The sequence below is a fragment of the Sphaerodactylus townsendi genome, linkage group LG03 (assembly GCF_021028975.2).
Source record: "Sphaerodactylus townsendi isolate TG3544 linkage group LG03, MPM_Stown_v2.3, whole genome shotgun sequence".
Classification (NCBI taxonomy): Eukaryota; Metazoa; Chordata; class Lepidosauria; order Squamata; family Sphaerodactylidae; genus Sphaerodactylus; species Sphaerodactylus townsendi.
The window spans coordinates 178,732,481-178,749,039 of record NC_059427.1 but is presented as its reverse complement, the minus strand read 5'-3'; the positions used below and the strand labels follow the sequence as shown (position 1 = coordinate 178,749,039).

General features: G+C 44.6%; 1 protein-coding gene across 4 annotated transcripts in view; it reads right to left on the bottom strand.

Annotated features, from left to right (window-relative positions):
• Positions 1-16,559, bottom strand: part of COL2A1 (collagen type II alpha 1 chain) — a 139,841-nt gene that overhangs the window by 48,075 nt on the left and 75,207 nt on the right. For all 4 annotated transcript variants that reach the window (XM_048488108.1, XM_048488110.1, XM_048488109.1 and 1 more), the window contains 10 exons: positions 11,659-11,712; positions 10,957-11,055; positions 10,592-10,645; positions 8,876-8,929; positions 5,105-5,158; positions 4,241-4,294; positions 2,402-2,446; positions 2,178-2,276; positions 1,257-1,364; positions 1,025-1,078 (listed from right to left, as the gene is read on the bottom strand). In XM_048488108.1, the coding sequence (XP_048344065.1) occupies positions 1,025-1,078; positions 1,257-1,364; positions 2,178-2,276; positions 2,402-2,446; positions 4,241-4,294; positions 5,105-5,158; positions 8,876-8,929; positions 10,592-10,645; positions 10,957-11,055; positions 11,659-11,712 (675 nt within the window). The remainder of the gene's footprint in view (positions 1-1,024; positions 1,079-1,256; positions 1,365-2,177; positions 2,277-2,401; positions 2,447-4,240; positions 4,295-5,104; positions 5,159-8,875; positions 8,930-10,591; positions 10,646-10,956; positions 11,056-11,658; positions 11,713-16,559) is intronic.

The following is a 16,559-nucleotide window of genomic DNA, read 5'->3' as shown; positions in this document are numbered from 1 at the left end:
TGACCAAAAACAGCGGAGTGAAAACGATATAAACCCTTTTCAACCGGTTTAAACCATTTTACACCGTTTTTACACGGCTGTTTTTGGCCCATGCAGAATCCGTCAGTGATCTGATGTGTTATTAACAGGATAACTCCCCAATTTTTTCTCTCCAAAACTCATACAAGTTAGTACAAAAACTCAGTAAGAATGGCCAGAAACAATATGGTACTTCATCAGCACCTGGAAGACAATCCTTCATGGCATGGAGAAGAATTCCTTAAGTTTAATGCTTGATGAATATTCCATAGCTTAGCACTTGGTGAACACTCTTTTCAGCCCCTCTGACTCTCTAACGGACTAACAGTGCCACCCTAAGCAGATTTATTTCCTTCTAGACCCATTGACTTCAATGGAAAAGTGTAAATCTTCTTAAGAGTCCACTGTAATATGCTTTACCAATATCTCAGAGGCCTGCTCCTAACCCAAGAAGTCTCATTATGCTTTGCCCATAGCTCTTTCATATTCTATAGTTGTTTCTTTTGTATCTCAAATAGGAGACAAAGAATGTATATGAATGAAGAAGTAGAAGTAGTAGAAGAAGTAGAAGAAAAAGGAGGAGGAGGGAGAGTAGTAGTAGTTTGGATTTATATCCCCCCTTTCTCTCCTGTAAGGAGACTCAAAGGGGTTTACATTTATCCTTTCCCTCCCATCAACCCACCCCCACAACAAACACCCTGTGAGGTAGGTGGGGCTGAGAGAGCTCTGTGGCTAGCCCAAGGTTACCCAGCTGGCATGTATTGGAGTGCACAAGCTAATCTGGTTCACCAGATAAGTCCCCACAGCTCAAGTGGCAGAGCAGGGGAATCAAACCCGGTTCTCCAGATTAGAGTGCACCTGCTGTTAACCACTATACCATGCTGGCTCTAAATAAAGGAAAAACAACAGATGAATACATAGGTATTGGATATACTTGCCAGTGTTGTCTGCTTGTTTCACTAAATAGGCAGTTTCTGGTTAAGGAATAATTAAGCATTGGACTTACTCTGCCACCATCCTTGCCAGGTGCGCCTTCTGGACCCTTCTCACCAAGGTCACCCTGTCAGGGGAGATCAAAGAAAAAGTGACAATCAGAAGCCAATAGAAACTGGATGTTCTGAGAACCACTTCAGTTCATTTAAAAAAATCTAACTGCTCATTTCAATTGCCCTGAGCTGTGGAATGTGGCACCCAAATCTCTTAACGGTTGCAGGAAACCACAGAGAGGCAACACTTACTCTGTCTCCCTTGGGTCCAGCAATACCTGCTGCTCCTCTCTCACCAGGCATTCCCTGTAGACCTGGGGGTCCTTGAGCTCCGGGGGCGCCAGAAGGACCAGTAGCACCCTGGAACAGAAACAAAACAAGACCCGCAACCATTAGACTGTTGCTTAGTTGTGGATCACATCAGGTTTTCAGCAACAAAGATAAGAGCCCTCATATTTCTCTAAATGGACATCTGCGAACAAGCAGCCACAAGTATCACTTCTGAGTCAACCTGATTTCTGCTACTATGACCCCGTCTACAACACTTTCTGAAAAAGCAGCGGAAGAAATTTAGACTGGTAAGGGATGGCAAGTGCAATATCAGTCATTGCAATTTCAGTTATTGACACCCCTTCATGACAAATCTAACCCCTGATGAGCTGTATAGTCCAAAGTCAATTGATGGGGACATCGCTCCACACACACAGCCTTGCCACTCGGACTGAATTTCAGCTATTTTCCACACACACTTTCTCTGAATCCAGCTCAGCTAATGTGTCTGGACACTTCAGAGGCTATGAATATTTTTACGTACTGCACCCATAGAAGTGAAGAAGAGGAGGAGTTTGGATTTATACCCCACCTTTCTCTCCTGTAAGGAGACTCAAGACAACTTACAAACTCCTTTCCCCATCACAGACACCTTAAGAGGTAGGTGGGACTGAGAGAGTTCTGAACAAACCGGCCCTAGCCCAAGGACACTCAGCAGGAACGTAGGAGTGGGGGAAACAAATCTGGTTCACCTGATAAGAGTCTGCCGCTCACGTGGAGGAGTGGGGAATCAAATCCGGTTCTCTAGATTAGAGCCCACCTGCTCTTAACCACTATACCATGCTGACTATGTGGAGAGTGAGTGAGCTGTACTGCAGAACAGGTAGCTTTGCAAGGACCTACCTTAGGTCCATCAGTACCAGGAGTGCCAGGAAGTCCACGAGAACCCTGCAAACCTTGAGAGCCTGGAGAGCCACGTTCACCGGGAAAGCCACGTTCACCCTGGAGGAGGAAAGAGGTCACGGCTCATGGTGAGAAAACAGGCAGGCTGTCTCTTTAAAAATGCTCTGCTCTTAAAACAGGCACCATTACCCTAACATGCTGCATTTTTAGTATATGCTACTTACTCTGGGGCCAACCAGACCTGGAAGTCCACCCTCTCCAGGAACACCCTAAAAGCAAAGCAAACAAATAAATAAAAAGTGTTAGAAAAAGAGGTGAGAATCTACAAGTCCAACAACCAGACCCACTTGCTATCAACTGTGAGTGGCCAAGAAGAGGTCATTAAAAAGTAGGGGCCCCAGAACATACTTCACACTGAGATTTCTCTGGTCATAACATTTTGAATTACCGTATATACTCGTGTACAAGTCGATTTTTCAGCACATTTTTAATGCTGAAAAAACTTCCCTTGACTTATGGTAAATAATTTTCAGCTTTTTCCTTATACATAATTATTCTGGTAAATTTAGATTTTAGATGGATTTTAATGGATTTAAAAATGGATTTAAAAAAAACAAAACAGTAAAGATGAAATAAGATAACATAACGACCAAATATACCCTTTAGGAAAGGTAGCCCTGTGCTTCCAGCTGCATGTGGTAAAGTTCTATTAATTATTAATTAAGTTCTATTAATTCTGGAAGGTCTCCAGTTCTATACTGCAAGTAAATATTGTCATAAACTATCAAACAATCTATTGGTATTAATATGAGTATCTATTCAGTGTTTACAGCTGTGAGAAAATGGCTCCTTCCTTCTCTCCCCCCCCCCCCTTTTCTCCCCTTCTCCAAGCAGGTATCATAGATTTGGAGGACTTAAAAATGCTAGAGGGACATCACGAAGAGATACCTGATCTGGGGAGAAAAGATATTTTAACCCATACTGACACTGAGAGGGGTGGGGTCGGGGAACTTATAAAATTCCTGGGAGCAGAGAGGAGAAGTCTCTTCTACTTGGTCCACTGAAGAAAGTAGAGTACATGCCTGGGCTCAGGAGAGGGCAGCCATTTTGGGACCATGTCCTTGCCCAGGGAGCTGACCCAGTCTTCCAGGTAATGGGAACTCTGTGATGATTGTAACCTTCTAAGCTTAAGAGCCCATCCTACTGAAACAGCTGATAGATATAAATTCACATTTATTTCTCATTTGTTTTGAAAACCCTTGCTCGATCTGGTGCTAAAACTGACTTGTAACCATTCTATTTTTAATAAATACTTTTGTACCTTAAATGTGGGGAAGAGTTCTCTGTATCACCATTGTGGATGCGCTATCAGAATAGGAGGGCACCAGGAGGAAGGCTGGCCGTTGGCAAGCAGCTGTTCCTCCAGGGTTTCCAATCTGCCGAATACTCCAGCAAGTTCCGTGCATTAGCCAGCCGGATTTCTGATTGGCCTGATCAAATGTTTGCTATTGCCTTTTCCGAGGGTCTTAATCCTCGACTGCAAAAATGGGTTCTCATGAGAGGTGAATCAACATGACAGACTGAATGGATTAATATGACTGCAGATGCTGATGTTCGTCTGTGCCACTTCAAAGTGTTAGAGGTCAAACCGGTTGGGCCCCGTCGCCCTACCCCTCCACCCTGCAGAACTGGAGTGCCGGCATCCCAGCCTCCTGCTGAAACCCTCGCGGCACATAGACGGCGTCTGGGGCTCCGTTTGTATTGCGGAGAGCCCGGTCACATGACAGCATCTTGTCCGGTCAATCTATCAGATCCTCTGAAGATGCCAGCCACAGATGCAGGCAAAACGTCAGGAGAGAAACCGCACAGCTCCCCAATGTGTAGATACTTTGCATCTTTTTTTCCCTTTTTTTGGTTTGTAAGTGGAATTCTCAAAAAGAAGCACAGGGAAGTCCTCAAGCTGAGCTGTAGCCTAACCTACTGGAAAGCTAGGATTCAGATCCTAATTCAGGGCCATGTGATACAGAAGAGGCTCCCGTGAGCTGCACCTGGGTTCTCCTTACCTGGTCACCTGGTTTTCCACCTTCACCTGGAGGGCCTGGGGGTCCTGGAAGTCCCTGAATGGAAGAATACCCCAGTGTTAGAATGGCTCAGTGGACTCATTTGCTAGGGGCAACAGTAGTAGCCTGTCCAGGCTCAAGTAACAAAATACAAGGAAGCCCGCACTGAACAGACCCTTTGAACAAAGCTATGTCCACCTTCGTGGGCAAATCCACACTATCCCTATACATCTCAGAACTGACTTTCTGTTCCAGAGATTCTCAAATTGGGAGGAATCAAGGGTTTGGGTTTGGAACAAGCTGAAGAAAACTTTAGCTTCCTGGGTCTCTCTGTCATGTTAAAAACCAAGATGAGAGTTTATTGCACAATGGACAGTAGCCTCAGAACAATGCAGAGCCAGAAGATATGAATAGACCTTTGAGGGCTGGTCAAAGTTCACTCTGTATAGTGAGCTCATATCCTTCCAGCAGAGATATCCATTCATCATTTCAGTGGTTAGGGATCACCCCCTAAATTTATCTCACATAGGGTTGTGAACTTCCAGGTGGTGGCTGGAGATCTCGGCTACTACAACTGATCTCCAGGTGATAGAAATCAGGTCACCTGGAGAAAACGGCTGCTTTAGAAGGTGGACTCTATGGCACTATACTCCACTGAAGTCCCTCCTCTCCTCAAACCCTGCACTCCACCCCAAAGATCTCTACATATTTCCCAGCTCAGAACTGGCAACCCTAAACTCACATGATAGATCAGCCTAAAGCTCAGCTGGCAGGGCTGGGAAGAATGGTTCAGTGAGGGGAGTGATGCAGAACTGTCCTTAAAAGGGCAACATTCTGCTCACCTTAAAGGGGCAACACTCTACTCACCTGGAATCCAGAAGGTCCTGGAGCACCTTGTTCCCCTCTCTCGCCAGCTGGCCCCTGAGAAGAAGAAACGAGAGTTTCAGTGTAGGTTGAAAAGAGTTGTATCCCTAAGAGAAGGAAGTGGGGCACAGCTCCCACAACAAGCCCTTCCGTGGGAGAATGGGGGAAAGGATTGAGAGGGTTAAGAGGTTAATGGCACTGTGAGATGTAAAATGTATTATGCCAAAACAACAACAGGGAGGGGAGAAGGTGAGTCTAGGAAGGAATCTCTTCCATCCATGATATGTTTATTTGAAAAGAAAAAAATGGAGAAGGCATCTAAACTGGCATATAGGGCTATATGTATCATTTATTTATTATTACTTAATAAAAAACTTTATTAGACATCTTCAACTCTGGATTAACCATTAAGCACAATAAGCATATGCTTAGGGAATCAAGGGGAAAGGGGGAACCACAGAAAGTGAAAAAGGGCACCACCATCACAAAAAAATTGACTGTGGCTAAAAAAAGAGGGCGTGAAAAAGGGGCACCGCCAGTATGAAAAATGTTAGCTCAACTTCAGGTGAACTAGGGTTCCACAATAAAGGCTTCTGTCACATACATGTATATTTTACAGACAGAAACACAGCCAGTATCCTTAACTAAAATGCATAAAGATCAACATGTCTCTATCCAGTCTTAGGCCCCTTCCACACACGCAAAATAATGCGTTTTCAAACCACTTTCACAACTGTTTGCAAGTGGATTTTGCCATTCCGCACAGCTTCAAAGAGCACTGAAAGCAGTTTGAAAGTGCATTATTCTGCATGTGCGGAATGAGCCACAGTGTCACCAGCTAGGAAATGTGAATTCTGGCAGCTAAAATTACTGACTATAAGTACGTGCACTGATATAGTAGCAACCACTGGGAACAGCCAGTTTACTTGTATATACGCATTATCACTGTATCAGTACAGTTATATAGGTAAGCACACACCTATGGCAGATTGATCTAGACCAGGGGTAGGGAACCTTTAACACTCAAAGAGCCATTTGGACCCGTTTTCCACGGGAAAAGAAACACTTGGAGCCGCAAATAATTTTTGACATTTAAAATAAAGCATAGTGGTTTTGCATAAACCATTCACAGAAGCTGTGGATGCGTCCACCCTGCTGCCTGCAGGGCGGGCAAGGATGAAGCCGGCGGCTCAGCCTCGCCAGCCGTCGGGAAAGCACCTGCCCCGCTCCAATGGGGTGGGCAAGAGGGGAAGCCCGTGGCGCAGCCCAGCCAGCCGTGGGCAGTTGGTGTGCCTGCCCTGCTGCCTGCAGGGCGGGCAAGGATGGGGCCGGCGGTTCGGCTCATGGAGCTGCAGTGCAAGGGCAGAAGAGCCACATGCGGCTCTCGAGCCACAGGTTGCAGACCCCTGATCTAGACTGTCAGTAGGCATAAGGCCTATATACACAGTAAAAAAAGTTCTGCTTATTCATAATGAAAAAGAAAAAATGATCTGATTATGACATCCCGCTTAGCTGTTTTTGTTCTGTTTGGTATTTTTGTGCTGTTTGGTATGCTTACATTATATAATGATATATATATGGAAAGTGCTGGAATACTGGGGAGAGATTTGCATTTGCTGTAGATGTTTTTGCTGTACTGGAGAATTGTATTGTATTTGGTCCCTGACCATAAATAAAGATTACTGTGTATAATATATACGGGTGTTCCCATTTCCTAACACACAGTAATTATATATATTGAGTAACTTAACGTATGGTCATTTTATTCTGTTATTCTAGAGAGAAGCCTTTATTTAAGTCGGCCAGCCAGGTGGCAGATACTCTGCTACTGATCAACAATTCTGGCCAGCAATTCGTTTTAATGATGTTATTTGGAGGGGAGGTATTTTAAGCTTCACACCAGACATTCCAAAATGAAACTTGTTCAGTTAAGCGGTGCGCAAAAAAAGAAAACAAGCAAAAGAGAATGAATAACATGGAAGGGCCAGGGCACCAAGGTTGGACTGTACGTATGGCAACAGTAGGATTTAACCTGGTTTACCTGGTCATCTTTCCACTTTGTGGAAATCTAGGCAGCTTACAATGTAAATCAAACAACCATTATAAAAAAACACATAAAAGACCACAAAATCACAGTTAGGACTGCCAATAGCTTAAAACTAAAATTAGTCAAATGCAGTCCTAAATAAAAAAAAGTCTTCCACTGCTTCCTGAAAATCGAAAGTGAGGAGACTGTCTGAGAAGGCTGTTCCATAATCACGGGGCTGCCTTCAATAAGGACATTTTTTGTGTGCCAACCAGATGAGCTTTTTTGATTGATGAGACAATCAGCAGGTCCTTTCCAGGTGACATTAATTCCCAGGTAGGATCATATGGAAGAAGATGGTCTTTCAGATACCCCAGTCCCAAGCCATGTAGGGGCTTTAATACTAATGTCTTGACTTGGACTCAGAAGCAGATTGGAAGCAGTGCAATTGCTGCATTATTGAGGTCAAATGTTCCAAATAGCAGTCAACCAGCAGTCTAGCTGCAGAATTCTACACAAGCTGCCACTCCCAAACACTATTCAAGGGTAGCCCCAAGCAGAACAAATTGCAACAGTCTAACCTGGTACTAAGTGCCCAGCTGAATTAGTCTGTTTCCCCCCCTGTAAGTGTAACCCCCATGCTCAGAATGGGTTGACCCAGAAAGGGGTGGAGACTCAAAGCAGCAGAAGGCTGCAGAGCTCATAGTTTGGAGGAGACAAGGCTACCAGACTCGGACCTTGATTGGTATAAGCCCTTAACACAGGGGTAGGGAACCTGCGGCTCTCCAGATGTTCAGAATTCTAATTCCCATCAGCCCCTACCAGCAGCCAGTGGCCATGCTGACAGAAAACTGATAGAATTATGGATTCAGAAAACAGACCTATAACTATGTTAAGGTAACTGCAATGTTGGGAACTACTGGGAAGGTAGTTGTTTATTTTTTGCTATGTTGTAAATATTTAGGTTTATTGTTTCAGGGTTTCTTTTGTGGTTGTAATGGGTGGTTGAGAGTTCTCCTGGAAACCTTCATGATGTTGAATCCTGTTCATCAAGCCCTTGGAGTCTTCAGGAGCCAACCCACTTGCAAAAGAAATTGGACGCAGTATCAGTAGACTGTAAATATAAAGGACTTGGAAATGCAACCTAGACAGGACCTTGAAATGTGATGTTAAATGTTGATGTTATATGTTAGAAAGTAAACCATTTGTTTTTTTTTTAAAATTTGTTGTTGCAAACTCATTTATGTTCTGCCCACAGAACCCACAGATAGAGGTTACATAAGCATCTAGCTCTGTGGTGGTGAACCTATGGCACTCCAGATGTTCATGGACTACAATTCCCATCAACCCCTGCCAGCATGGCAGTTGGCCATGCTGGCAGGGGTTGATGGGAATTGTAGTCCATGAACATCTGGAGTGCCATAGGTTCGCCACCACTGATCTAGCTGATATGTTTTCAGCTGCTCTACCTGCAAATGTCATATCCTAGAACAGGGGTGGGCAATTATTTTTTCCATGGGGCCGCGCAGAAACAGAAAATGACGGAGGCTGGAGTCAAAGGTAAGGAGGCGTGGCTTTGAAAACCCTTGAAGCCTGACGTAGGGCAGCCGCACTTCCTGCAGGGGCTTTCAAACGCCTAAAAGCTCCTGACTGAGGGGCCAGTCAGGGTCATCGGCAGGTCATACAACCCATGGGGCATTATAATGCTGGTCTGTCCTAGAATATCAAAAGAAGCAGAAAATACTCACTGAAGGTCCAGGTGGCCCACCTGCTCCTGTTTCACCATCTTTACCAGGAAGACCCTATAAAGGAAAGAAACAAACATCTTGGTTGTATCTCACACATTTTTATCTTGTTTTATCACCAAGACAACACTCTTAGGATCCTCCCACCAAAAACTCACATACATTTTCTTTTCACACAACTTTGTGAGGTATGTTAGGATGAGAGAGTCACCTGAGTGACCCATTTGAACCCAAGTCTCTCTGTTCAAAGGCTCTGACTACTATACCTCTGAGTCACAAATTAATATCATTCTCTGTTCTCCTCTGCTTAAGTTTAGGGAGCCTGAATCGGAAAAGAGTTGCATTAAATTTCTTATTTTGTATAACTGGCTGTGGCAGACATTTTACTTTCTGTAACTGTCTACCCTGTGCTACAGCCAGTCATACAAAATAGGAAATTTAATGCAAAATAGGAAATTTAATGCAACTGCTGGGAACCTTGATTATAAAGAAAAAGATACTGATAGACTGCCCTCCAATTCTCCACCTTCACTGCCTGAACCAAGCCATCAATGGTGTTCTTTCCACTATCCCTTAGAAAGAGCTGAAAATTAATATTTCAGCAGCCAATAGTAGCTTGAATTGACTGCATTTTTTAGATTTTACTACTCTAGCATAACTTATAGGATTAAGGGCTCTGTGGTGTTGTGGTGTGCTCCTTGTTCCACACGGAGGGCATGCAGGACGCCCGGTCACGTTGATCTCAGAACTACAGGAGTGCAGAGAATTCTTAGTAAGCAGAAGTATAGCCACTAAAATGCTCTTTGTGTATAAAATTTTCCAGAGCAGATTCAGATGTCCTTTGAAGTGGCAAGTTATTGTGAAGTAGTTTTTCCCCTTTAACAATGTGGGGGAACAGTAGAAAACTGCCCCCTAAGCAGCTGCCGAGAGCCAGTGTGGTAAAGTGGTTTGTGTCAGACTAGGAACTGAGAAACCCAGGTTTGAATCCCCATTCCACCACAGAAACTTGCTGGGTGACCTTGGGCCACCACACACACTCATTCGTGAGCCCAAAAAGTATTCCAATGGGAGACCTCCAAGGAATACCAAGGTTTAGTTACACAGAGGCAGGCAGTGGCAAACCACCTCTGAATGTCCCTTTCCTTGAAAACCTTATGATGTCACCATAAGTCATCTTTGACTTGATGGCAAATCACAACAAAACAAACACTGCCAGAAATATTTGGAGAGGCCCGTGAAGGTATTTAATAATTGTCTTTATCAGCATAATTGATTTGGTGGCAAAGAAAAGATTAAGTGACAACAAATTGATAACTGGATTTGTTCAAGGCAGAGATGAGTTCCGTGAAAGAACAGCCCTATACTGTGAAGCTTAAAAAGCCCCCCAGAATTTAAACCCTTTTTACATAAACTGTGCTCAGGTTATGTAACAAATTACTTGTGGGTCTTTCTAAGATTTTCTACAAGTGAGAATAGTTTCATGCTGAATAAATGTCACACTGCACGCTGTGGTGTCATGGCTAGGTTCAAGGCTGCATCTGGGATTTACTCTCTTTTTTGCACAGGTGTGTTATAAGTACCTGCTGTGAGAACAATGCACCTCCACCACCATCCATGTTATCTGTACTGCAGCTCAAGTGTACAGCAATTGTGTGATGAGGAAAAGGAGGGATTTGTGATACGCATTGGGAGGGAGAAATTACGGCCAGACCTACTTACTCGTAGACCAGGAGCGCCAGGAAGTCCCTTCTCACCGGCTTTACCCGATTCACCCTAGAGGGAAAGAAAATCAAGGTGGTGAAAAGCTGCTTCAAAAAAGGCAAATACGCTGCTACAAATACATTTCCCAGGGTCTTCTGGATAAAATGACCTCCCTCTTTTGATCCTTCCTGCTGATGGAAATTGTGGACATGCAAGAGGTTTCCAGCTGGATACTTCCTTATCGTCATCATGGAGACTTTGCTTCTAGAAAGCTAAGAGTAGCTGTCCCATATGATGCCTATTTGACATTTTCCTTCATAACCTTCTTAGCATCATTCCTTGGGTCAGATTTGTCAATGGATATCACCTGCAGGTTGACTTACGTTAGCACCTTTAGGGCCTGGGAAACCCATCACGCCTGGCTGACCACGGGCACCTTGTGGACCAGGAGGGCCCGGTCGTCCATCTTCTCCTGGGGCACCCTAGGGACAGCAATCATAATTTATTTTGAAAAGTCTGAATGTCAGAGAGCATGTACCAGAGAAGATGCACCTAACTGGCTAGAAGTAGTAACCTGATCCAGAGGAGAGCTACTAGTTCCCTTTGGCTCCTGATTTCCCCTACAGAAAACCTATATCAACTTGGTATTTATTATTAGCTGTTGTACCCTCTCATTACTACCCATTTAGAGGATTCAAGTTCCCAGTGATAGGTCTAAAAAGCTCGCCACTGTCACATTAACACCCACCTACCACTCAGCAACACTCTTCTCAAAAAGACACACTTTCTGTGTCGGTGCCCCCACCACACACATGCACAATATCCCAGATTCATCACCTGAAACTCTGTTTACTGTTCCCCCACACTCCGTATCTGCCTTCGAACCCAAATCCAGCATTTCTGCTCTTTCCCTCCTCTAATTCAGTTCCTTCATTTCCTCCATTCCCACATATTAAATTCTGTGTCTAAATATCTTTATCCAGTGATCTGTTCCTCTGTTTGGCTTCCATCTTTTTTCCAATGTCAGCCTTCCCTGTTATTATGGACAAGACACACACACACACACAAAATCAAATGCCACTTACAGATGGGCCAACTTTGCCCTGAGGCCCAGCATCACCAGGACGACCAGTGAGACCCTAGATGCAAAAGAAAGGCAGCAGGTCATGAAAATGCTTTCTTCACCCTTTTCCTTGTTGCCCACGGACTCCTCCATGTTTATATTAAGAACATAAGAACTAGCCTGCTGGATCAGACCAGAGTCCATCTAGTCCAGCATTCTGCTACTCGCAGTGGCCCACCAGGTGCCTTTGGGAGCTCACATGCAGGAAGTGAAAGCAATGGCCTTCTGCTGCTGCTTCTGAGCACCTGGTCTGCTAAGGCATTTGCAATCTGAGATCAAGGAGGATCAAGATTGGTAGCCATAGATCGACTTCTCCTCCATAAATCTGTCCAAGCCCCTTTTAAAGTTATCCAGGTTAGTGGCCATCACCACCTCCTGAGGCAGCATATTCCAAACACCAATCACATATTGTGTGAATCTTCATATTCAGATCGAGAAGAAACTTACTGATTAAAATATGGAGTTATAGTGAACCCTGCAGCACTGATTCAGTGCAACAATGAAGCACTTGCGGGGTGTTTAACAATTGGTTAACTAATCACTGTCCAGTTGTTTGAAACAAATGAAATCACCATTGTATTTATTATAGCCTGAAGGCCCAACTCTCTAACTCAGAATAACTAAAGAGGTATTCTGGAGTCCTTCATGGACATTCAAAACCAGGTTTGAACTAACCCACAACATGTCACCGTAAACTGAATCACAGATGCCCACAAAGGGTCCACCGAATGAGCTGAAGGCTTACAATGCAATTTTGTTGCTCACACTTAACAGTCCTGACAGTTCTGTACAAAGATTGAACGTGAGATCATCTGGGAGTTGTACTTAAACAGCTCATAGCTCCTCCAAGGAAGAAGAAGAGATAGGGGTGGTAAATGAATAAATTGTAGAACAGTCAATGTAGCATAATTGGAAGTGGGAGTGTCTCCTATTTGCTCCCAAGCCTCCTAATCAAGGCCTGATTTAAACATGGTGTTGAGGTAAAAGAACTCATATGTGGGACTTATATGGCATATTATTGGGCTGGGTAGCTACGTTTGCTTTGTTCTGGCGCACTGGTAATCATCTGACCCTGTTAAAAGCTGTTAAGTTTTTCATACGGCTAAAACATTTGGATGGCAGCCTACTCTTAAAATGTCCCTGTATTGCCATTTTTGTAGAAGAAGAAGAAGAAGAAGAAGAAGAAGAAGAAGAAGAGGAGGAGGAGGAGGAGGAGGAGGAGGAGTTTGGATTTATATTCCCCCTTTCTCTCCTGTAGCCCTTCCCCCCTCACAACAAACACCCTGTGAGGTGGGTGGGGCTGAGAGAGCTCCGAAGAACTGTGACTAGCCCAAGGTCACCCAGCTGGCGTGTGTGGAAGTGCACAGGCTAATCTGAATTCTCCAGATAAGCCTCCACAGCTCAGACAGCAGAGCGGGAAATCACACCCGGTTCCTCCAGATTAGAATGCACCTGCTCTTAACCACTATGCCACTGCTGGAGGAAGGAAGAGAGGCTGCTTCTCCATATGTTCAACAGCTGTGGCCACCTATTGTATGTGCTGTTGGCTTCTTGCTTAGCGCAGTAGCCATCAAGAACTGAGGGTTTTTTCAAGTTGCCTTTAATTCGCTTTATTTCTGTTTTCCTTTCGCTAAAAAAATTCTCCTGTTGTTCCAGCATAAAAACAGAAGAAATTCAAAGAAACCTTGCCTAACATTCTTAAAATTAATAATTCATTACAACTTTCAAAAGTTAATTTCATTGTTTCATAATAACAAGGCGAAACCTGTTGACAATCCAAGTATGGGGGAGGGAGGGTTTCTAATAAAGCTGATACTTTTAAAAAATAGTGGTCATAAAACTATTGACTAAATATTATTATGAATGGATTTAAGTAAAAAAGACAAAGCACTTGTTTGGATGTTTTTATGCAGAGGCTCGATGGCCATCTGACAGCAAGGCTGATTCTGTGAACTTAGGCAGATCATTGGGGGAGGAGGGGCAGGTAGGGATGAGCCGGTACTGAGCTCTTGTGGCCCTTTCTTATATATGCCCAAAGATGGGAATGATTGGCCCTTTGGGGCAGGAAGGGATTTTCCACCAGGCGAGGATTGATTGAAATCCTGGAAGGTACCTTCCTATAGGAGTCTAGGCCAAGAGCAGGGGATCACTTTAAGTGTGGAAGGGGTGAGATAGATGTGAATTTCCTGTATTTTGCAGGTAGTTGGATCAGATGACCCTTAGGTCCCTTCCAGATCTATGTTTCTATGATTAATTTTGGATGAGCCAATTGACCAAAGCTTTTTTTCCCCGAACCACCAAATGGTCACCCTTAGCTTTGTCCAAACCTTTCACTGTCTTTTGCAATCTGATTCTTTCTTTATTAATTTGCTTCTTACAAAATGTATCTCCCCACTAGGGGACTGGACACATCCCAGAATTATAGGTGATCCACCCACTACAGACATCAGTTCCCCTAGAGAAAATAGCAGCTTTGAGGGTTGACTCTATAGGATTATACCCTGCTGAGGTCTCTTGTCTCTGTAACCATGTCCTTACCCAGGTTCCATCCCCAAATCTCCAAGAATTTCCCAAACTAGAGTTGGTTCACCCTAATCTCTAGAAGGAAAAGAAATCAAGGCAGATTGAAAAGTAGGAAGGGATTGCTTTTCATTGTCCTAGAAACTGCAAGGCTGAGCAAGAAAGAAGCCAGAGAAAGAGGCCTATAACTTTAATAAAAATAGACTTGCTCAGTGCACTTTTTAATGTAAAAATTTATACAATTTTTGTACCCTCTCAAAGTGATTAATCTATATAAATAAAAAGCAAAGTTTGTTACTTATCTTTAATCTCCGAAACTACTGGACCGAATACTGTGAAATTTTCACACAGCGTGCCTTCCCCATCAGACCATGTTTTCAGCTGTTCAGATACCTGAAATGTCACACCTGGGCCAGGTAAACTGTCCTTTTCCTTGAAGACAGCGCCATCTGGTGGACGCTTGGCCAACTCACACTGCAGACGTTACAGGAGGCGGGCCCTGCAGGCGCCAGGTCTTGCTGAGCACATAGGAGGCCCAGCGCCTCTCTCAGCATGCCTGCGCAGCCTCCCGCCACAGCTACGTACGCTGCTCGCCCCCCCTTCCACAGCACAGCACGACATCACCTAGGGACCCACGTGCTGGGAGCAGCCTGTCCCTGGACGCGCCACCTCTCCCTGTTGCTCATTCCTCTTGCTCACGAAACAGCAGGCCCTCCGCCTCTCCAGGCCCTCCGCCTCTCCCAGGACACCAGCTCACCCTGACTAACCCGCCTTGCTTCTTCTCCTGTACGCAACCAATTACTATTTCGCCTTTTTCCCCTCACACAAGAAAGGTATTTTGCTCTCAGACAAGACAAGGTGAGAGACATCCAACAAGTGGGGTCACTGCTTACTTTCCCAGCCTATGTAATTGTACAGGGTGAGGGGCCTTTCTGTCATACCACCCATGGCACCGATCATTGTGCCCTTACTCCATTTCCATTGAGAAGGGGAAAATACTGGAATATCAACACTATTGATACACAGAAAGCCACAACTATACCACACCATCTGGGGTTCAGTGTTTTCTCCAAGTTACCTGAATTACCCCAAATAAGGTTATAATACAATCAAAGGCACACCACTCATAGTCAGTCTACTTCCTCTTCTCTTCCTTTCCCATTTCATCACACTGAGCCACAGCAACGCGTGGCCGGGTACCGCTAGTGAGGAAATAAAAGTGTTTGAGGCAGGCTCAACCACAGAGTGGTACAGTGAGTTGTACAGACTCATGCAGAAGGCGCACTGTGATGGCGAACCTTTTCGAGACCGAGTGCCCAAATTGCAATCCAAAACCCACTTATTTACTGCAAAGTGCCAACATGGCAATTTAACCTGAATACTGAGGTTTTAGTTTAGAAAAAACGGTTTGCTCCAAGGCACGCTTTACTCAGGAGTAAGCTTGGTGAAGCAACCGTGCAACGCTTTGAAGGGGAGAATCACGACCCTAGGAGGGTTTACTCAGAAGCAAGGCCAGCCTAGATGTGTGTGTGAGGGGGTGATTTTCCGCTCCCCCTACATGATGAACTCTGTGCACGCGTGCCCACAGAGAGGGTTCTGAGTTGCACGCATCTCCACGGCACGCGTGCCATAGGTTCACCACCACTACGATAGACCTGCAGGGATTTATCTTTTGACAGTTGGATGCCTAAGATAAAAAACAAAACTACAAACTCCTTTTGAAGCTGTCTCTCGTTTCAAAATTAGCCTTCCATTTAGTCTTCACGGCTGCTGTTTGAGCACTTCGCTCCCTGAACATTAAGTCAGATTAGAATTACCAACCTCCAGGTGGCAGCTGGAGTTTTCCCAGAATTCAAGCTGATTTTCAGACATCAGTTCCCCTGGGGGAATTGTCAGGTTGGTGGATAGATTCTACGGAATCATATCCTCAAGGAATTCCTTCCCCTCCCCAAATCCTGCCTTTCCCGGGCTCTATTTGCAAATCACCACAGAATTTCCCAAACCAGAATTGGCAATAGTAACTCAAATAGTTCTTAGAATCCTGAAATTGGGGGGGGGGGTCCCCCCTCCCCGTCCCAGTATGAAGCAAAAATCCACCTGTTTGTTTTACACATGCTAAAATGCATTGAGGTCAAGTGTTAAAAAGAACCCCAAATAAACCTGTTGTGGAGTCTATTTACTACCATAGGACAAGCCTGAATGGGGCGGCCTGGGGACAAACGCCCTGGGCGGCCGCCGTGCAATCACTGCCCACATGGCCACACCCCCACCCCAGGGCAGTTTACTACCCATACCTCATTAGCCCCAACAAAACTGAAGACCAAGAACTATTAATGTGTTTAA